The sequence below is a fragment of the Danio rerio genome, chromosome 5 (assembly GCF_049306965.1).
Source record: "Danio rerio strain Tuebingen ecotype United States chromosome 5, GRCz12tu, whole genome shotgun sequence".
In the NCBI taxonomy this organism is placed as follows: domain Eukaryota; kingdom Metazoa; phylum Chordata; class Actinopteri; order Cypriniformes; family Danionidae; genus Danio; species Danio rerio.
Window position 1 is genome coordinate 30,466,086 of NC_133180.1, and position 23,413 is coordinate 30,489,498.

At 32.2% G+C, this 23,413-nt stretch overlaps 1 protein-coding gene across 1 annotated transcript in view; it reads left to right on the forward strand.

The window, feature by feature from the left end:
• The first annotated feature begins 424 nt into the window (after positions 1-424).
• Positions 425-23,413, forward strand: part of ubash3ba (ubiquitin associated and SH3 domain containing Ba) — a 51,141-nt gene continuing 28,152 nt past the window's right edge. Inside the window, exon 1 of the mRNA XM_001923850.8 lies at positions 425-964. Coding sequence (XP_001923885.3) covers positions 837-964 — 128 coding nt within the window. The 5' untranslated portion in view covers positions 425-836. The remainder of the gene's footprint in view (positions 965-23,413) is intronic.

Below are 23,413 nucleotides of genomic sequence, written 5' to 3' on the forward strand. Positions count from 1 at the left end.
TTCATCCCTAACTTAAAAGGGTAGTAAATTTAAACAGTGCACAAGGGTAAATCCAATACACATAATTTGTACAATCAAGCTTTACTTACAGTTCATTGATTGCGTTTTGTGAATGTGCGATTTTTTAAGATTTGACTTCAGCTTTGGCCTCATACGATCCCTGAACATCACACAATATTAGTGCCGATCATCCTCCTGCGTTCTACCTGCGCACAGTTACGTAAGAACGTTCGGCTGAATGTGAGCAAACGTCAATGACGATGATGCTCTGCCTGCCATTCGAGCGCATCTGCTGAACGTCATTTTTCAAAACTGCGACTTTAAGAACCAGAGGGCGGGGCCACTCACATCCTGCCTGCTAATTGGCTGCTTACGCCTTCAGTCAACTCCATTCATAAATAAGTCATGTCGAGGAGGAACCGATGTAACAAGTACTGATAGATTTCGCTCGCGACGCGCCCGCAACAACATTTTCGAGCGCACAGCGAGACGCGAGAGACTCCGGCGGATGGTTTTTCTTCCCTTGACAGGCACCGACGGAGATGGCTGTCGATACGCGGACTGAACGAGATTGACTTCCGACTGGTGACCCCTTTCTCAAACTGTAATGACATGAGCGCTCCAGCAGGAAGCTCAAATCATTTTGTGTTTGGAAACATTGTAGCGCGTCCGCCGAGACTTCTGTCTGTCCGACTAGGGGAATAATGCGGAGCGTTCATGAAGCAGCCTTCACGGTAGATACTGTAGCGATGTTTTAAATGTGTGTCGTGTCCGTTCGTTAGGACGCATCAGAAGTGAGCAAACCGCTGTTCTCGAGCCCAATGGAAAGCTGAACCATGGCAGCGAAAGAAGACCTCTATGCCAAAGTCGCTCCACGGATGCAGAGGCAGAACCGGCCAGCAACTGTCAAACATGGAAACAGCCTGGATGTTTTGCTGTCAATGGGCTTCCCAAAAACCAGGGCGTAAGTACCAGAGTTTCATCTCGAGCATCACGCAGCTGTAATCACAGCTGTAGCCTGAACGTTGAGAGGACAGACGCATGTGATAAGAGCTCTAGTACACAAACACGACAGATATTTATTAAAACACTGTAGTGGAAGTTGCCTTTGTAATGGCGTCGGTCTGTTGTGTCATTGATTAACATGACGAAGTGGGAAATGGGCTCAATCGCCGAAGGCATAGTGAGTGTAAAGTTGTTTTCCTGTTGCCTCGTTAAACCGTGTTTTAGATGAAACCCTGCTGCATGTGTTCAGGGCAGGACGTGCTCCTGCTACCAGCGGATGAGGTTGGACCGCTGGGAGGTCAGAGCATCGCTGTCCATCGTATTGGCGTTGTGTCCGCGCATCCATAATGACTGTCAGCTGCCCAGCATGTTTTTCAGTAGTTATCCCAGCTTATTGCCTTTTGACTAGCCTACGCACTGGAATGGGGAAACGTCATAATTTAAAGATTTAAAACTATTTAGCAAAACTTTGTGTTTAACATATCAGTCTTTTTGCAGATGTTGCGTTTGCACGGGCTTTTCACTTTTCAGAGCAAGTTTTTTAATGACAGGCTTAAACTATTTGCTTTGTACAATTACTAAACAAGCCAAACCTGAAATAGTCCAAGTATATTTATGGCAACACTTTAAAATAATGTCTAATGATTAGTTAAAGTCATTGTCCTCCCAAAAATCATGTCCTGTCCTGCCGTTCCAAATCCTCTTTTATGATTTATGCAGGGTTGAAATGATACGGACTAAAATGAAATGAAAATTAGCAGCTGGAATGCTACAGTATTAATTGCTATTTAATGTTCAATAATAAGAATAGAGTTGTTGTAACTGAGGTTTTATATAAAATGTAAAATAATTTTATTTTAAGAAGTAAATGTTGAAATTAACTAACATGAATAATGATTTATTTCTATAATCATTATTATTTACTAATAATTTGAACGGTTCTGTAAAGTATTAGATTCATTTATTTGCTTCTTTTAGTAATTTTTATAAACTGCCACTTGTTACAACAAAACATTCTTCAGGGTCTAAAATTATTTATAGTTAAAGTCATTGTCCTCCCTAAAAAAATAAAATTCTGTCCTCATTTACTCCCCCTCCTGCTGTTCCAAATCCTCTGTTCATGAATAGAGTTCATAAAAAAATGGAATTTTTGATTTTAATGAGTAAATATTGATATAAACTAAGATGAAATAATTCTTTATAATTATTTTTCATACCTAGTTCATGTTAACCAATGTCAAAACTTGAATCGTCCTGTAAAGTCTTACATTTATGTATTTGCTCCTTCAGTTATTTTAATAAACTACCACTTGTTTCAACAAAACCTATTCTCCAGGGCCTAAAATTATTGTATCGTGTGCACAGTTGTTCATATGGTGTAATAATTTGTTCTGTTGTATTAAAAGCTAAATATGGGAATGATTTTTAAATGTGGCAACGATTTACTAAAATAAGTCTTCTAATAGTAACTTGGAACAAATCCTTTATTTTCGTCCTTAATTTATTTGATTTTGATTTGACTTCATGTTTTGTGCAGGGCCTCGTAAGCCTATTATACATGTTAGTCTTCTAGAAAAGCATTCACTGCTATTGTATAATTTGACCAGCTTTGTTGTGCAAGAGACAGTTTATAGTGACAAATATACATAGAATTACTTGTTTTGCAATTGGAGTCTTGAGAATTTCTCAAGCATGAGCCGTTTGCTTGCAAAGCAAAAACGTAAAGAATTAACCGCCAAACAAAGCTAATAGTTAAATCAGATTGAGTCAATAAGCACTCTACCTAATTTATAGTCTATGTTCTATGTTATATGTCTATGTTTTTACTGAGTAAAATAAAGTGGGTTTTGTTTGGTATTTAGTGTACTCTTATTGTGCAGTGTTGGGTATGTTAGTTCAGCAGAAACCTTGCAGACCCTCTGAAAAGCAACTCGGAAAACAATTTCTCAGGCGTTTTAGACATTTCAAGTTACTTGAAACTATCTTCATCCACGCCTCTCCAGTAGGTGTTGTAAGCTGAACCTAGAGCTGAAAATATATACTAATGCTGTGAGACAAGACCGGAAAATGACAACAGCCAATAACAATCTGACTTTCCGCTGTTTTTTTTTTCAGTCATATGTGGAGTTATAAAGTCTAATTGTTTTAGTTTATTTTATTTGTATTTAATTTGCTCAGAAAATATGACCTATTTATTTTAGAACGAGCATTAGTTCTGGGAAAAGATTAATGTAATCCAAATGAATCAAATCCAAAATAAGTTTGTTTTGACATAATTTATGTGCATCATATTTATATACATGCGTGTATATATACATAAAACCACACCATACAAAACAATTTTTATACATAGTTATTTAAATTTATATATAATTTTTGTCATATACATATTTCATATGTAGATATAAATGTAAAAATTCTCATAAAATATACATAATAAAATATACGCATTACACTGGGGCTGCACAATATGTTGTATGCTGTTACATGATTTACACACAGAATAATCCCAAATCAGTCTAAATTAATGAATTCTTTCCAAATAGAGCTATTCAAGTTTTCTGGTGGAATTATATTTCTATTGCAATAAACATCACTGGTCAAAAGTTTAGGGGTGATTTTTAGATGTTTTAAATGTTTCTTTGTCCAACAGCTTATTAAAATTTTTGGTAGAGTCCCGAGTCTGACCCGAAGCCCATCTTTTTTCCACCAAACAGCTTATACTGGTATTAAGCCATCAAAATAGACCAGATTTGTATTTAATAGAAAGTTTATGTTTTTTCTTTTTCGTTTTTTTTTTTATCAGAATAATTTATTCACAAGTTTTTTTTCTTGTTTTTTAAATGTAAGTTTTAGTTTTTTTTATGTGACATTGATATCCAAGCGGTGTGTGGTGGTCCACAGTGAGTTTACTCAAATTACAAGTTATGCATTGTGCATAACTAGTTGGCTCATCATTTATAGTTGTCACTATTTGAAAAGTTGACCAGAAGTTTGCCTTTCCTCTAGCGTTTTTCACAGTTTTAAGTTCACCATTGGCAATTTTTCTCTTTATGTTTTTCATTGTACTTGGCTGGAAATCTGTATGCGCAAGGCATCCGGAACGCAGCACTAGATCTCATTAAACCTTTTTTGGAATTATTTTCGAAGGCAGGCCTGAAGCCCGATCTGCGTGATAGCTATGATGTGAAAATTGTCCCAAAGCCCGGCCCTAGTGGCATAAAAAAAGTTTTGCCCTGATGAGCTCAGGCTCAAATGTAGGGCTCTACATCTTCGGATATCTTCTTCTGGAGATACTGTTTATAAAAAAAAAATAATAATAATAAAGTAAAAAATATCTTACATATACTATAGGAACGGTATAGCAGAAAAATATGCAGAATTTAAAACCTTGACTTTTCCGCGGTATACTTTGAAAACAGTTATTGTCCCATGCCTAATTATGGATGCGATTAATCGTGATTTAGTTTGTGCCCATCACTAATCATTCCATAAATAAATTATTTTTAAAAATAGCTGATAAAATATATATTTTTTTAATTGGTTATATCAGAAGAAATATAGTTATCATCACAACACACAACAACATTGCATATTGCATTTTTCCCCATAATGTTCACCCCTAATAAATATGTACAGTGCTCAGAATATATAAGTACACCCCTCACAAATATCTCTTTTAAATTCATATGTTTAATAGGAAGCTATACAATATTATATTTGTGCATATACATTAGATTAGTCAGTACTGAAGCCATATCGGGAGCTTATCTAACAAAATAACTTATAAAAACGGTCCAAAAACTAGTACACTCAAATTTATGTCATAAAAAAAATATTAAACACAAATTGAAACAAGAGGAAAAAAGAGAAGCAACCAAATTGAAACATTATTATTTGTAATAATTTGCTTGAATTTAATTGTATTATCTTTCAGCTTCTAAATGTGTTGGTGACTAAAATATTATTTTAATAAATCTGTTTTGTTTAAATGCACCAAAATACATTGCTCACTGAGAAATGGAGAAAAATATTCATTTTCAGTCTGGGATGTACTCAGTTTTGCTGAGCACTGTACACAATGCTGTATTTTTAATAAGAAAATCAATGAATACAATTTAAATCTTTACAAAAAGTGTCGTTGTACCATATGTGGCACCAAACTACTTTTTGACACCCACAAAGAGTCTCTTGATTTAGTTGCCAAAGCTGAACATCTGTCCTTTCCATCACTGTTCTACACTGAGGAGGATGGCTGGAGTAAGGTACCGCCAACCAACCATGAAGGCTGCATTAGGCTGCTGTCAGTGACGAGCCAGATTCCCATTCATCAAAATTACAGTTCATCCCTGCTTCTTTAAACCACTCGCAGCTTCTCTCTCTCTCTCTCTGTGTAGCTCCCTTGTGTCTTTACTTTTCATTGGGACTTAATCCTGCAGTTTCTATAATCTGTGCGGAATCCTCCTTGCCTCTGGGTTATTACGATGTTATGTTGAGATTGGGATTGTGCAGGCCAAATGTTGCCTTTCGTGTTTAATCCAAGGAGAGCAGACAGAGTTGAATGGGGCGGGATGTCTTTATTGCATGCTGAGGATGAATCAGATCCAATCTCGGTTGGGTTGCAGATGAAGGATTTGGTCCTTGAAAAATGTTGATTTTGTTCATGAATGTATGTGGATTAAGCTGGTCAGTGTGTCCTTGACATAAGAATTCTAAACATTTGGCCAAATATTTGTCATTTGCTGACATCGGAAGCAGCGGTATGCTAGTTTTCTAGCCTTCTATGGTTCGTCTGCCTGCTTCTGACAACATTTAAAAGTTTGCTTAAGGGTTAGTCATCAAGTGCTGTGAATGTAGGGCGCTTGGTAGATTAATAATCGGTCTTGTTTTTATAATCACTCAAAAAAGGTGGTATTTGGACACATGAGATGTGGCTGACCTTGTCCTCAATAGGATTAGAAATGACACCAATTTAAAATATTCGTTGAGAAAGTGGTATCGTTATCTTGAACTGGTTTTTATACAAATATGCATCATGGGAGAGTATTGATACTTTCACAGACATGTAGTTTGCAATACAGTGTACAATATTGCATACAGCAGGACATCTATGCTGGCTCTTAACTGGATGTTGTTCATTATTTTAGTTTATTTTTTATGTCTTTTGCCACATTTGTACAATTCTTTCTTTATTTATCCTAAATGAAACCGAATATTTAATTTGACATTAGTCAATGATCCTTTTATTTAAAGTAGTAATTTACAAGATTTTAATATGGTTTTGTAAATTATGTCACTTTAATTTCAATAATTAAAATTGATATAAAACTAATTATTAATAAGCAATTATACATATGTTTATTGTATTTATTTTAGCTATTATTATAATTGTATTGCTAATATGCCATGTTATTTTTTTAATAGAACAAATAATATAAAGACATTTGATTATGTAAAGATTATAAAGATTTGGTTATACATTGTAAAAAAAATATTTGTTAATTAACAGTTTCCATATTTCACGAGAGTTCATGAGAGTTTTCTGTTTATGGTTGTGAATTACATTATGAGACCTTGATCTCTGTTCTGTCTGTTGAAAATTCAACCGTTTAGCAAAGTAACTTTTTTTCATCACCTTAGAATTATAAAGTTCTATCTGACATTTTGGTCAAAATTGAGTTATTGACACATTCTTATTAAATAACAACTTATTTACATGATGTGATTTTATTTTTATAAGTTGTTTACATTTTATGACTTTTTATTTAAAAAACAAATGTTACACTCATTTTGCTAAGGAATGCAAAAACTTTAAAGCTCAAAATATCACAAAATCATTCAGAATGCAGATAGAACCTTATAATTTCAAGGTGATGATTTTAGTAGTTTGAAATAATATAATGTACTGTATAAGAAACAGAGAAATAAATATGTAAAATAACAGAAAATGTACTGGCAGTTTATTACAAGGTTTTTGTACTTAATATACAACACCAACCCAGACAATATATCAATTTAAACAATTAAAAATGTTCATAAAAGTAACTTTTTCTCACTTTTAAATGTTAAAAGTTGTTGGAAGAAAGATCAAGGTCCTGTAATGCAATTCAAAAGCATAAATAAACAGGAAAAAAAGTTAAAACGGGAATCACAAAATATGGAAAACTGCTACTTTACGGATAATTTTTCAGTGTGCATCATGTGATTTAAAAAAAAATAAAATTCTATATCCTATTTATATCACTATATCCTAGTGTATTTACAATATTCTTATTGACAGTATGCCATCTGTACTATATATAATTTTTTATATGCACATTTAAATTTCAGATTTGTATTTCTTTCGTGTTAATTGTCAGCTCAGATATCTATTTAAGTAAGTGATAGAATGGATACAGTTCCGAGTTTGTCTTTAAACAGTGTTTATTCACATATAAATCAGTCAAGGGGGACTGCTTATTTTTTGCAGACTCAGTTTAGGAGATTACAATTTATGTGTCTGCACTGATGAGTCTTTAAAGCAGTGGTTCCTAAAGTCGGGGTCATTTGGTGATTTAAAAAAAAAAAAAAAATCCAATACACTTGATTGAACTATTAGAATTACCCTATTTTATCAATATCCTACAGAAGATAAAAATAGTATTTACTAGTTAAATATAATAACAACAACATGCAAACAAAAAGCCATCAGCCTCAAGATTTTAATTTATTCTTTTTTTCCCCTTCGTATTGCTACCCCTGGGGTGTTTACATTTATATTAATAATATTAATTGTAATATTCATTATTAATGGTGTCTGTTGCAGCAGTCTGGTTTTAGAGGATCATGGTAAACTTTGACACCTTTACGGCACTCACTTATATTAAAAATAAACGTTTTTTTTTTTTAAAAGATTAAAAAATCATAAACAACTGAATATAGAGGATGATCTACAAGTGGCGTTCTCCAAAATTAATCAAGAATAGTCTTGTCTAGTAACCATTGTGCCCACCAGTCTCATTAGATGAGGTTAATATTAACTTAAACAAGTGAATAAATGACAAAAAATAAATAAATAACGATCAGTAGACTGTTGCACTATTTTTGTGTTGTCAATATGTTTGTGTTTATATAGGCTTATTGTTGTGTGCGCCACGTATGTATATTTATAACCACCTCCAAGGTCAGTGGGGGTCGTAAGTCACTGGAATTGTTATTTTGGGGGTCGCAGGCTCAAAAGTTTGGGAACCCCTGCTTTAAAGGACTGACTGAGAAGGTTAGACATTTGACGTCTGCGGCAGCCTTTCCCTGTCGTAATATGTAATAAGCTAAACATGAGCATGCATGAGAGGAGTCTTAATCAGTCTTTCTGGACAAAAGATGATTGTCATTGACACTGAATGGTGGGAGGAAACTATTTACTGGCTGTTTGCTACATTCCAATTAAGTTTGCGTAAGCCAGTTTGTTTAATTGTACCATACTGATTGAATTGCAGTGTGTTTTTTGAAGTGTACTAATTTTAGTCCTTGGTTAGGCATTATTTTACAAGCACTAGCTCTTTGTTGCAGTATCTGGCCTAGGCAAGAACTTCCAGTGTGACATTGATTTATTTTATTTTTTTTTTTGCACTCAGTGATGTGCAACCACTGGACCGGAGGTTTTTGTGAAATAAAGGGATTTGTTTATTATTAGTTAGTTATTAGTGATATGTGATTATTAGGCCTCCTGTGAAATTTTGGTTCTTTAAAAATATTTCCCAAGTTCTGTTTAACAGAGAGAAGCTTTTTTCTTTCAACATTTTTAAAAATAATAGTTGTAATAATTAATTTTTAATAATGACTTTTGTTATTAGAAATACTTTAACTGTTACCTTGGTATGTTTATAACTTTTACTTTAAACAAATATTTGAAAAAGAATAAAAATTTGACCGGAGGGCTAATAATTTTGATTTTCAATCAATACGCACAGAGACACACAGACACACAGACACACAGACACACAGACACACAGACACACAGACACACACACACACACACACACACACACACACACACACACACACACACACACACACACACACACACACACACACAGACACAGACACAGACACAGACACAGACACAGACACAGACACAGACACAGACACAGACACAGACACACACACACACACATACATGTATGTATACATATATAGGCATGGGACAATAACCATTTTCAAGATATACCGCGGCTTGGAAAAGTCAAGGATTTAAAACCGCCAAAACTTTCTGCTATACCGTACCTAAAGTATGTGTTAGATTTTATTTATTTATTTATTTATTTAGTTGAAAGACATCTGTGTTTTTGAACTAATGAAGACAGAAGTCAATGATTAATTTGAATTGTTCAACCCGACATGTTTACTGTTCCAAAATATAAGTTTCTCAAAATAAAATAGATTGTGTTCAAAGGGGAAAAAGATTTTTAAAAATTATCTGAGGTTTTCATAACATCAGAATTTTATACCAACCCATGCCTATACACACACACACACACCCCCATGCACACACATGCACAATTAAAAACATATTTTTGCATACAATTTAGATTTTTATTATGTACGCATTTTATATTGGTGGTTCATTCTGCTGTGGTGACCCCCTGCAAAGAGAATAAGCTGAAGGAAAGTGTGTAAGTGATGCTTATAGATCTTTTTTTTTTATGATTAAATCGTCTGTTGCTGCTTATAAAAAGTTCAGGCTTCTGAATATGAAGTAGATTGTTTGTGTTCACTCAGACTTTCAAACTGATTTGCTAAAGTAAAAAATGTTGAAGGTACATGACCACTAGCCTTTGATTTGCCATCGTTCCCGCCCAATATCAAATGAACCAGCAACAAAGAATTTGGTTTACATATAGCGTGCCAATTACTTGACTTATGAGAGACTCGCTTTGTCGTTTTTGACAAGGAGGGCATTGCAAGTGAATTCAAAGGTGCTTTGAGTTTGAAAATGTTCAGTTAGTGTGTCATTAAAATGTGATGATAGATGTTTCTGATATTGACAATCATCAAAGAATTTGGTTTACATATAGCGTGCCAATTACTTGACTTATGAGAGACTCGCTTTGTCGTTTTTTTGAGTTTATTGTTGACGTCAAGTTGCCATGCAAATGAACAATGCACTCGCAGCACAGTTTGTTCACACATTGAAATGTGTTTTAAAGGAGGTAGTATCAAAACAGCATATTAACTGACTTGGAGAAGTTGAGTAAGTTATAGTTTATGAATTTCTGTTATTTTTGAGTAATCATGAATATTTCATAATCAGGTTTTTTCCTTTCTTTTTTTTATTATTTAGTTTTGTTTCAGTGTTATTAAAAGTTTAGACTCCATTGTAAGCCAGAAATGCACATTTTCCGATGCAAATATGTCCAGATTGTATCGGGCCTGGTGGCAGAAACCACTTAGGCTATTTGTCTGTTGACTCAACTATGCTGTAACCAAATGTGTACAAGGTGGTGTTTTTGGAGGTTTCCGTGTGAGTGTGTGGAGGCCAGACTTATCAGCAGGCTGTCAAGTGTGCGTGTGTGTGTTTGTGTGCGTCAAGGTCAGTTTGAGTGGGAAGCTCTCATATATTGGGTGGAAACACTGATGTTTCTGTGTCCTGGCTGCTTAGGGACTCTTTCCAGTTTCGCCTGATGATGCAGGAGTTGCACAAATTTTCCGCTAAAGAAAGGCAGAAGGAGAATAGAGAGGGAGTATAGGCAACAAGTTTTAAAAGGAGAGTGTGAGGTGGAAACATTCAGTTCAAAGAACGGAGGGCATTGCAAGTGAATTCAAAGGTGCTTTGAGTTTGAAAATGTTCAGTTAGTGTGTCATTAAAATGTGATGATAGATGTTGCTGATATTGACAATCATCAAAGTTGATTAGGCTTAAGGGGGCAGTTCAACCAAAAATGTTAAATAGATCCTTTTCACATGGGTTTTTCAATAGAAGTCGTCATACTTTTGAGAAAGAAAGAAATCTTAAAGAGTGTGAATGGGAGAACACAACAATATTTTTTTTACAATCTTATTTTCTCAAATAATAGAACAACAACTTTACAATGATGTTATAAAGAATTTCAGAAAAAAAATAGTGCGAGACCGATGACGGCAGCCAGATGAGAGAATTAACATCAAATTTGCTCTCCTGTCCCATGGACGCTGCATTAGAAACCCCTTGCATAAGCGATCATTTATTTTTTGTCATTTGAAGCAAAGAAGGTAAACTACATGCAGAAATGCATATAAATGTTCATAAGTTTTTTTTTTTATATTAAAAACTTTAAAAGAATTTAGGATGCTGATGAGCGCTAAACACGTCAAAACAGGCTTGTGAAAAGAGTCTGTGTTTGTTTACACTCCAAACATTTATGATGATATACTCTTGCCACAGTGAAGACTGTGTCAAAATTGATAACTCCGGCTTGAATTGAGGAATCAAACTCTTGACTTTGAAGAGTCTAATTCTTGAAGAAATTATTCAGAGGAATTTTGTAAAACAGAGCTTTTCAAATAATTATCAGATCTATCTCGAAAGACCTCTTCTATTATAATCGCTCCAAGTTTGGTCAAATTTCTTTTGATAAACATTGTAGATCATAAACAGTTTTTAAATTTAATATTACATCTCTAGGAAATTTGGATCAAACAAAAGTCAAATTGACTTTTTTTTTCTGGAGCTTGAAAATTTTCACATTATTGTTTGCTTCTGTTGATAATTTATCCTAAATTAGCCCTGGTTTGCTTAATATTCACACAGCTATTTTAAGACCAAATCTGTACAAAACAAACAATCCTCTATGATGATCATTTTGTAAAAGATTTTCTCAGACATCCAACACGATGCTGTGTGTCTGCTTGGTGTACTGATGATGTTATTTTTATCAGCGGAAAACTCACAAAGCACTTATAAAATGTGGAAAAGAGTAAAGATTTCTCTTTTCTAAAGATTTCTAAAGAGTCCTGACATCTGAATTAAACTGTAATCGCAACATTTGTGACTGATGATAATAAAACCTGGTTTGCTTGAGCATTCTGTCCTTTATATTGTCACATCTTGTGACATCATGTCCTGTTTTTTGCTTCATTTAGAACTCTTTGCTTCATGTAGCATTCATATTTCATTGGACTGAGATCCACCGTCTCAGCAGTCTCATTCTGTCTGTCGTTGCACACCAGATTCAGAGATGCTTTTTCCCTGGTATTGCATGATTGAAAAAGAGAAAGAAAATTATTTTTTTGTTTATTTTTGGGATTGTTCTTTTAAATTGATTGCCTTAATCAAAAACAACATGACAGCCATTGAAACAGAAAATTAAAAAGTGACCCTTTACACATTTGTTGAAATTATTCGTTTTGTGTATGTGTGTGTGTGCGCGTATGTGTGTGTGCGTGTGCATGTGAGTGTAAGAAACAACACACTTATTTGAATGAACTTCAAATAGTTTGTGTTCTGGCCCTGGGTTTGTCCATGCGTTGGTTTGTATGGAAGTCACATATTCTGCTATCTCTTGCATGTGCATGTGTTGATTTTATATCTGTTCTCATTTTGGGATTCTGTATTTGGGATTCTATTGACTTCTGTTATCTGGTATGGACTTTAGTTATGAATAGCATTTTCCAGCCATTCAGAAAAAAAGAGTTGTGTTCCTCATTGTTTGTACTACAGTACATGATCATTTTTGTCCATTCTCGGATATTCCGTAATAATCTATGACTCAAAGACTGGTAATGACAACAAAGCCTCTGCTTTGTGTGTGTGGAGTCATCACATGATGAGGAAATGTGGGAAGTGGGAAGGCCATGACAGTGCAGATTCTGGAGGACTGAGCTCACCAAGAGCCAGTCACCTCTTAATATACTACAAAATCATTGCACAGGATTCACAGCTGGATATCTAGTCAAAAGAATTACAACATTTTATGATGTCCTTTATCGTTTGGTTGATTCAGCTTATAAATTCAACTAAAGCATTGATGTGTGTTGCAGAGTATTCATGCTTGGTTAAACACAATAGTTATTTAGATAGATTTTGTAACATTATAAATGCTTCTGTTGTTATTTTTAAATCGATTTAATACATGCCTGCTGAACAAAACTACTGAAGAATTATGTCTTTCCAAAACATGTTTTAACTATAAACTTTGAATCTATGGAAATGTTTGTTTTTCATTTAAGTTCCATATTTATCAAAGAGATATCAAGAGAGGTTTTTTTTTTTTTTTAACAGTTTCAGTTCTTCAATCAAATAACAAATTAATTTAGATAATATTATTTATTTTACTTTTAAATTAAGGCAAAATTATGAGAATGACTAATGTTTACATTTTTTATGACTGAAAATCAGGCATATTTCAACAAATATTTTTATTCCAAATCCAAATATTGGTATTATTTTGTCTAAAGAAATAATGCAAATGTCTGAAAACGTAACACCTTTTATATTTTAAAGAAAATCTCTAAATGACAACATTTTTATTTTAAATAGGGAAATAATGTCACAAAATAAAAATCGTTTTACTCGCACATTAATTTAAATAAATAAGAAAATGTTGTCAGAATGACAAATGTTTACATTTGTTGTGACTGGAAAATCAAGGATATTGAAGCAAATATAGATGTTTTTTTATTCCAAAATGTAAATAATGATATTATTTTGTCATAATAATAATAATAATAATAATAATAATTTCTGAAAACGTGGCACCTTTTATTTTATATAAAAAAGTCTTTAAATGACAGTGTCATTACAATGACAATTACATGGAAGTTATGTCATCAGTAGTTTGCAAAATATAAATAGTTTTACCCAAACATATTCATTTAAATATATAACAGGGTTCAACGCTAAGGATTTTTTTCTGTTTGCTCAATTAGGTTTTTACTTGCCCTGCATTTCCGTACAGTTTCACTGGCATAAAGTTAATAGCTATTTCTTAGCCACATATTTAATTGAATTTAAATTTTGTCAAAATGTTAATAAATGTATAATGAACAAAATTCAAAGTGTTATGCAAACAAAAAGAGCAGTATGGAAAATGTGCAGGCATTTATTGCGCTTCTAAATTATTTAACAAATGGTGGCTGACTAGCCAACGTGAAGGAAAACTGTGCAAAACTTCACTTTATTTATTTTTTTTGCTGTGTTCTACCCACGTAAATGTCTGCTTCCAAGACAATAGAAGCAGACATTTTCTTTTAGCCTCATAACTTGATGTTGCCGCCATGTTGCCGTCTCTTAGCTCTACTGGTTGTTACCAGGTTACGAAAAAAATTATGTTATTGCATCCAATCAGATCAGAGGAACAGTAAAGGCAATATGGTGATTGTGACTTCACAAAGAAGGTAGCATTTAAAGCCTTAAAAGCACAAACTGTTTCTGCCTTCTATTCACACACAATTGAAAAACAGCCAAATAGGCAAACTATACTTTAGCAACAAGGCAGCATTGGCTCAATCGGGCCACTTACGAGCATGTCTATTGTCCGGAGTGTCTCTCATTCTGACCCCAGGTCATCGGGCAGTCCTTATTATTAAAGGAAATATTGTTTCAAAAAACAAACTACAATTGTGTTCTGAAGATTGTATTAATTAAATAAATGGTAACACTTTATTTTGACGGTCCATTTGAGTAATAGTAGACTGTCTGCTTAATATATGTTGGTACTGCTCTTTCAACAGACATTTAACTGACTATAAGAAACTTTGCAAGTACATGTCACTAACTCTAACCGCAACCTAACAGTCTACTTATAATTTAATGAGAATTAGTTGGCACATAGATGCCATGTAACTCAAAGTCAACAAACGAACCATCAAAATAAAGTGTGACCAAAGAAATACTTTAACATCGGTATTCATTCTATTATTGTCAATTGGACAATGTAAGGTATTTGTTGTTTACATATTTCTATTTCCTGAGCTTTGTTTTTCTTCTAACATTACTTTAGGACAAACATCTGAGACAAATTGCTGGTTAAAAATATTATAACTAACATCATCTTCAAGTCAGCAATGGAAAAAAACAGTTGCTGAGAAATGTATTCCTTTAGTGAAACTGTCTCCTACCGTTTTGCTTTTCTCCGTCTATCAGCTTTAGTTTTTTTTTTTTTTTTTACCTGAGAATACAAACACATGAAATCACATCCACTCTCCTTCCTGAACACAATTTGAGGAAGTTTTCCAGAGCTGCCAAGGCTACTTTTGTACCTGTTTTAGTTTATGTAGTTTTCAAAGCTTTTAAACTGCATTTAAGGCCTTCGGTTTTCACTGCAAGTTGCGTTTTGAAACATTTTAATTCATTTTCAGTCTAAATCGATGTCATCCAAATACTTATGTCAGCTTTATGAACAGCACTCCTACTCTTGCAGACTCCTTGTAAACCAACAGTGCAAAATTTGTCCGCTAAGAGGAAGTGCCCCATTTCAGGAAGTGGTTTGTGACCTTTTGAGAGTGCCGTGGCTGCTGGGACATAAAGGAACCCATATGTGCTGAGACACAGAGACGTGGGGGTGGAAAGACACATGCACGCTCAAAACTTCAAATGCACTGAGGTACATGCGTACACATATGTGTTCATAATGTCAAATATGGCAAGAGTTCACAGAATCTGAATCAAAAGATTAAGTGGCGCTTGCAGAAGCGAGTACTTAGTACAAACCGCTGAACATCATGCTACCCTACGCTCAACTGTTCAAAAGTACTGAAAGAGAACAAACAGTGACCGTATATTGCCTTCATATTTCGTCCTCACATTTATTCAGAAATTTTGTTCCACTATGTAAGCCAAATAGATCTTTAAAACTTTACAGTAACGGCAGTTTCTACCAAAATAACATAGTTTAAAATAGGGCTGTACGATACTGGAAAAATTAAACTATATATATATATATATATATATATATATATATATATATATATATATATATATATATATATATATATATATATATATATATATATATATATATATATATATATATATATATATATAAAAAAAATTGAAGTCTGAATTATTAGCCCCTCTTTGATTTTTTTTTTCTTTTTTTTAATATTTCCCAAACTATGCTTAACAGAGCAAGACAATTTTCACAGTATGTCTTTCTTCTGGAGAAAGTTTTATTTGTTTTATTTCGGCTAGAATAAAAGCAGTTTTTTTTTTTTAACACCATTGTAAGGACAAAATTATTAGCCTTTTTAACCTATATATTTTTTTCCATAGTCTACAGAACAAACCATCGTTATACAACTCCTTGCCTAATTATCGTAACCTGCCAAGTTACCCTAATTAACCTAGTTAAGTCTTTAAATGTCACTTTAATCTTCTCTGTGAAACAAAAATTGGGGGAAAAAATAAACGGGCGCTAATAATTCAGTGGGGCTAATAATTCTGACTTCAACTGATATATGTATATATGTAGATATAGATTGTGATATAAATATAGTTTCACTAGATGAAATGAATAAATAATTGTAAAGAATCTCTAATTTTTCACCTTTATCGGAAAGGGAGTAATAACAGGAAAGTTTGAGGAGCAGAAAGAGGAGAATGATCGGCATAGGGGCGGGAATCGAACTCTGGTTGCCGTGTTTTGCCGTATGTCGAGGCACTTTCCACAGGCACCGACCATCTTTCTTAATATTTTTAAAATATATTTTTCATTTTTAGTATGTCTTTGTAAATCATATAAAATAAGAGTACTTTTGGCGTTACAAAATGTGTTATTTGAAATGATCTTTTACTATTAAATGTTTAAAATCTTTCTAAAATGATTTTTTTCTTTTTGTAAACACTTGCAGATAACAACTTACATTTCATTCATGTTAGCTGCATGTGCAAGCTAAGTGTTTAGATGTTTCAAAAGTTTGCGGTTTGTTCAAACTAATTTAAAATGAACTGATACAACACAACTCTTGATTTATATTATTTGCGGGACAGCTTAATCGTTTTAGATTCAATCCACTTAAGTTTGTAAAAACTAATAAGCTAAAATAATTCCTTCATATTGTACAAACATAAATCAATTGTGTGGAACCCAACGCTTTTAATAGTGAATCTGAACATTAACAAATAGAACAGTAACACCATTTTACAGTGCATCTTTGACATTTTACTAAATGAGCTTTAGATTTTGCACTAAAGGTTATTTTGGTGGAAAGATTAGACAAGTGTTTGCCAAGTTGTGTCATATTACTGAGTGAAAGGGCATTTATTTAGAAATGATTAAATGGAAGAATTTATTCTGAGAGATGAGATATTTCTTTTGTCATCCACACCATGTCCTCAGGCTGTGAATAAGCAAATGCTAAATAAATCATAGAGCAGGCATGAATAAATCACAATGAATAATCTAAAATGTTTGGGACAGAATGTACTGTAGTAGTTCTGTTTCTTTCTTCACATCTGGCTATTTTCAGACTAACGTTTACTGTAGCTGTTATCATAGAAATGGCTTTATGTACACAATTGGTAATCGTAGTTAGTGGAGCTGAAACTTACAAGTGAATTATGTGATTTAATCGATTACGAAATGTAATAGATTAAACTGGTAGTAATCAATGCTACCTGTGTATAACATTTATAATATTGGCTCATTATGTTTATCTTCAGCAATAAGCAGCTTGTTTTTATTTTATCCTGTAATTATATTATTAGTTAATAATATTTCTGCTGAAATTCATCGTTTAAAATCAGAATATAGTTAAGTAGCAATCTAAAACCCGCTGAAAACCAAAAAGCACCACCCGACAATCTGTAGACGCTCTTGACTGTTATAGATGTAATTAATAATATAATAATACTAATACTGAAAGAGTCAAGGTGTTTTAGAATGACCAAAACAGCATTTCAGATGTTTTACTATGCGGTCAGCCTGCTGGTTTATCCATTCACTCACATTCTTACAATCACATGGTCTCTTATAACAAAATCATGTGACTTTTTTTAATGCACATATTGCAATTTGTTCAGTAAAAATGTTTCCATCGTAGTTTAATTGCGTCTCTTTCTTATAAAATAGGAAGTTTATCGTACTCAGTTGTTCGCATATGTGCAAATGTTCAAATTTATGTGCATATTGGCATTTCCCTCAACTGTTTTTTTTTTTTTATATACGCACATTTGAAATGGGCATGAAAATAGGTGAATGGAAACACAGCTATTGATAGCTGCAGCCCTAGTTAGCATACTATATATTTACCAGTGTAGCAGATAAAATTTTTCTCTAAATCTTTTTTTAGTTTTGTATTGTATGTTTAATGACAACATAGGCTAATACTAAGTTAATGCAGTTCTGTTAAATGTTAACTTTATTTAATTAAATGTAATTAATTTAGTGTTTTTTTGTTTTTTGCGTTGTAACTAATTTACAGTAAATGCTCTGTAAAAGTTCCCTATTAGGTTTACAGAACAAAACCAACCGCTGAGAGATTTCTCTGGAAAAAAATGTTGTAATTCAAACATTACAGAGTGGGATATTGTTGCAGTATATTTCTTTCTGTTTTAATGTAAATGTACCGTAAATAACCATCATCTGCATTTTAGGGTCATGTGATATGTGATGACAAACTAAATAACCTGATATTTGATATAGGGTATATTTTTTTTAAATATTGTATTCCATAAGCAAATGATTCATATTATTTCAGGGGTAAGAAAGCACAATTTCTGAAATTAAACAAACATGTTTTACTGTTGCATAAAACAATGTATACATTTGAAGAAACTTAACAACAACAACAAAATACAATAAATTTCACCACCACTTTATAGTATCACCACCACTGTTCTAGTTTTACCAACTAAACAAAAAACAAAAACAGAGTAGAGTTACTTCTTTGCATGCTTATCGCTTTCCTAAAGGGATAATTCACCTCCAAAAAAGATCTCTCATCATTTACTTAGCCCACGCTTGTTTCAAACCTGTTTGAGTTTCTTTGTTTTACTGATAAATTATAAAAAAAAATAGCCATTGACTTCCACAATATATTTTTGTTCCTACTATGGAAGTCAATGGCTGCTTTTTTCCAACATACTTCCGAATCTCTTCTTTGTGTTCAACAGAAAAATTAAATTCAGGGTTTTGAAATGTGCACAGAATACCATTATACGCATTATTAAGATACAGCTGAAGTCAGAATTATTAGCCCCCCTGTTTAATTGTCCCCCAATTTCTGTTTAACTGAGAGAAGATTTCTTCAACACGTTTCTAAACATAATAGTTTGAATAACTCATTTAGAATAATAGATTTATTTGATCTTTGCCATGATGACCGTAAATAATATTTGACTAGATATTTTTCAAGATACTTCTATACAGTTTAAAGTGACATTTAAAGGCTTAACTAGGTTAATTAGGTTAACAAGGCAGGTTAGGGTAATTAGGCAAATTATTGTATAAGGATGGTTTTTTCTGTAGATTATCGGGGGGGAAAAAATCGCTTAAAGGGGCTAATAATGTTGACATTAAAGTGTTTTCAAAAATTGAAAACTTTTTTTTTATTCTAGCTGAAATGAAACAAATAAGACAATTTCCAGAAGAAAAAAATTATATCAGACATACTGTGAAAATTTCCTTGCTCTGTTAACCATCATTTAGAAAATATTGGAAAAAGAAAATAAATTTCAAAAGGGGGGGCTAATAATTCAGACTTCAACTGTAAATAAGAGGATCTCAAACTATTTAGATGTATAATAAAATATTGTTTTGAGACTCTTTGACTCCTTTTTTCCTCACTTTAATTATATGGTGTATATATTATCCGAATTTATTAATATATAATAAAAATCTGAAATTTGAAAGTATTTGTTTTTCTTTAAAAAGTTACTTGAATATTTCAGCCTCTAACGAGTGGATTCTGTGTTGGAGCTGCCACTGTAAACGATGTCTGCTAATTATGAGTTTCATTGGAGTGATTCATTGGTGTTTTCAGTTTATTTTTGCTTTCAAATTGCTTTTATGGGACCTTAATCTCTGCGTCAACAACTTTTGTAACTTTTTTCTGCTGCGTGGATTAACAAAGTGGTGATTTGTAATCGTTTTTAGTAATTAAATAAAAATATTATTAACATGTTTTCTAGGTTTCTCATGTAAATTCACAATGAGCTGCTCGTACTTTTTTGTTCTCTCATTTTGCAAATATACTTCATCCATATACTATTTATTATATAATATATTCTTTAAAGCTATAAAAAGTAACTTATTTCTTACAATATTGGAATTTTTGCTAAGTTTGTGTAGTCAGTAATGGTATCAGATGAGAATAGTGGAAGTACCATTGTGCTCTGACCTATTTTATAGTGAATAAATGTGCCACATCATTTGCATGTTACTTCTTACCACAGTATATTTGTATACATATTTATGTTAGTGTTCAGTGTGCACTTCCTTTACATGACACACAAAGACGAGCACTTTTAAAGCTAAAGTAATACCTCTTCCTGTTTCAATTTAAATTTAAAACCAAACTGAGCACCGAATCTGAGAATTAAGCGACAGAAACACTACAGTGCTAAGCTCAGAGTTTCCAGATGACAATGGAAGAAGCAGTAGTTGTGATCCTGATTATGTCTGTGGAATCTAAACCTGCACACGTCTTTTCTAAATGGTTGCTAATTGTTCGTTTGCAATGAATCATGTTTTAGTCATGCACACGCATGTTCAAACCCATGGTCACACCTAAACACCACAGACACACTCTTTATCTCAAAGAACATCGAGTTCAACAACTGTTCTATATAGGTTTTAGTGGATTCAGTTGTTGTACAGTAATTCATTAACGAATTAAGGAATATAAGTAAATTAAATGAATAAATCTATTTTGTTCTTTGTAAACCTCCTGATTTGGCCTTGTTTTATGTCCTGTTGGTCTGTCTACATAAACGGTGTCACCATCTGCCTGGTCTTGTGCACCCAAACCAAGTGAGAAGACGCTCACAAAAGCTGCGAGTGTCTTCCCTGTAGTTTTAACATAATAAGCTGTTAGCTCGCGGTTTAGAGAAGACGAGACGAGTGTAAAAAGATCTTCGCGGCCAGCCAGCCCTGTTACTTACAGAGGCAGAAGGGCTTATTGTCTGCGGATAACAATTGTGCATGAGGATATGTGAGAGAGCAGAACAATCAGAGACATCACACACTGCGTTTGTTATTCTTTCCTCTCGTTTTCTCTGTGTGGCATGGAGGAGAAACGAAAAGAATAGAGGAGACTGAGAGATGGTAGTAAGATCCAGAATTAACACTCGTCAGTTGCCAAATGCCAGTACAAATTGCTGTTGGCAAGTAGTGTGGAGTTTCTCGCCAGTTGGCTGGTAACTTGTAGGAACCACATTAAAATAGATGGATTCAGTTGTAATGATAATTTGTCCCTCACTCATGTATACGTGATGTGTGCAACTTGTGAAGTGGAGCATGATCTGCAAATTTGTGTTTTAAAAGAGAGCCCTAGTTTTTCACTATGGCAATAATTCCCAGAGATTAAAGACAATTTTGAGATTTAAAAGTTTTATAAATATATATAATATCAGTTGAAATCAGAAGTTTACCTACACTCTAAAAAAAAGGAGCATAACAATTTAGAGAAAATGTCTGATAGTAAATCATACCAAACATTTACTATTTTATGTCAGTTAGGATTACCTAAATGATTACATTTGCTAAATGCCAGAACAATTTTATTTTGTGAATTTTTAAATTAATTTCTAGACAGTCAAAAGTTTACATGCATTTCTTTGGTATTTTTTAGCTTTTGCTTTTAAACTGTAAAACTTTGGTCAAATGTTATGGGTATCCTTCCACAAGCTTCTTGCAATAGTTTGAAGGAAGTTTGGCCCATTCCTCCTGACAGAATTGGTGTAACTGAGTCAAATTTGTAGGATTGCTCGCACAAGCTTTTTCAACTTTGCCCACAAATTTTCTATAGGATTGAGTTCAGGACTTTGTGATGGCCACTCCAAAACATTCACTCTGTTGTCCATAAAGCACATTTGAACTAATTTGGCAGTATGCTTGGGGTCATGGTCTGTTTGGAAGACCCATTTGTGGCCAAGATTTAATTTCCTGGCTGATGTCTTGAGATTGGGTCTTGGGTTGCTTCAGTATTTCTACATAATGTTCTTTCTTCATGATGCCATCTATGCTGTGAATTAGACCAGTCCCTCCTGCAGCAAAACAGCCCCATAACATGATGCTGCCACCCCCATACTTCACAGTTGGAATGGTGTTCCTAGGCTTGTAAGCGTTCCGCTTTGTCCTCCAAATGTAACACTGGTCATTATGGCCAAACAGTTCAATCTTAGTTCCATCAGACTACAGGACATGTCTCCAAAACACCATCATCTGAGCTTTTTCAGATGCATAATAATCTTATAGTATGTCAACTTGACTTTCAAAAAAAGTTATAACTATTTCTCAAAAAATATCTCCCTCATTATTCTGCTATTAAGCATAACAAACAAATTTGATAATCCTAACTTACCTAAAAAAGTTTAGTCACATTAACATCTGACTGTTTTTTTTTAAAGGTTTATGTGCCTTCTTATACAGTGTATGTATGTATGTATATATATATATATATATATATATAAATATATATATATATATATAAATATATATATATATATATATATATATATATATATATATATATATATATATATATATATATATATATATATATATATATATATATATATATATATATATATATAAATATATATATAAATATAAATATATATATATATATATATATATATATATATATATATAAATATATATATATAAATATATATATATATATATATATAAATATATATATATATATATATAAATATATATATATATATATATATATATATATATAAATATATATATATATACATAAATATATATATATATATATATATATATATATATATATATATATATATATATATATATATATATATGTATATATATATATATATATATATATATATATATATATGTATATATATATATATATATATATATATATATATATATATATATATATATATATATATATATATATATATATATATATATATGTATATATATATATATGTATATATATATATGTATATATATATATATATATATATATATATATATATATATATATATATATATACATATATATATATATATATATACATATATATATATATATATATATATATAAATATATGTATATATATATATATATATATATATATGTATGTATGTATGTGTGTGTGTGTATGTATGTATATATATATATATATATATATATATATATATATAATGCAGCATTTATATATATATATATATATATATATATATATATATATATATATATATATATATATATATATATATATATATATATATATATATATATATATATATAT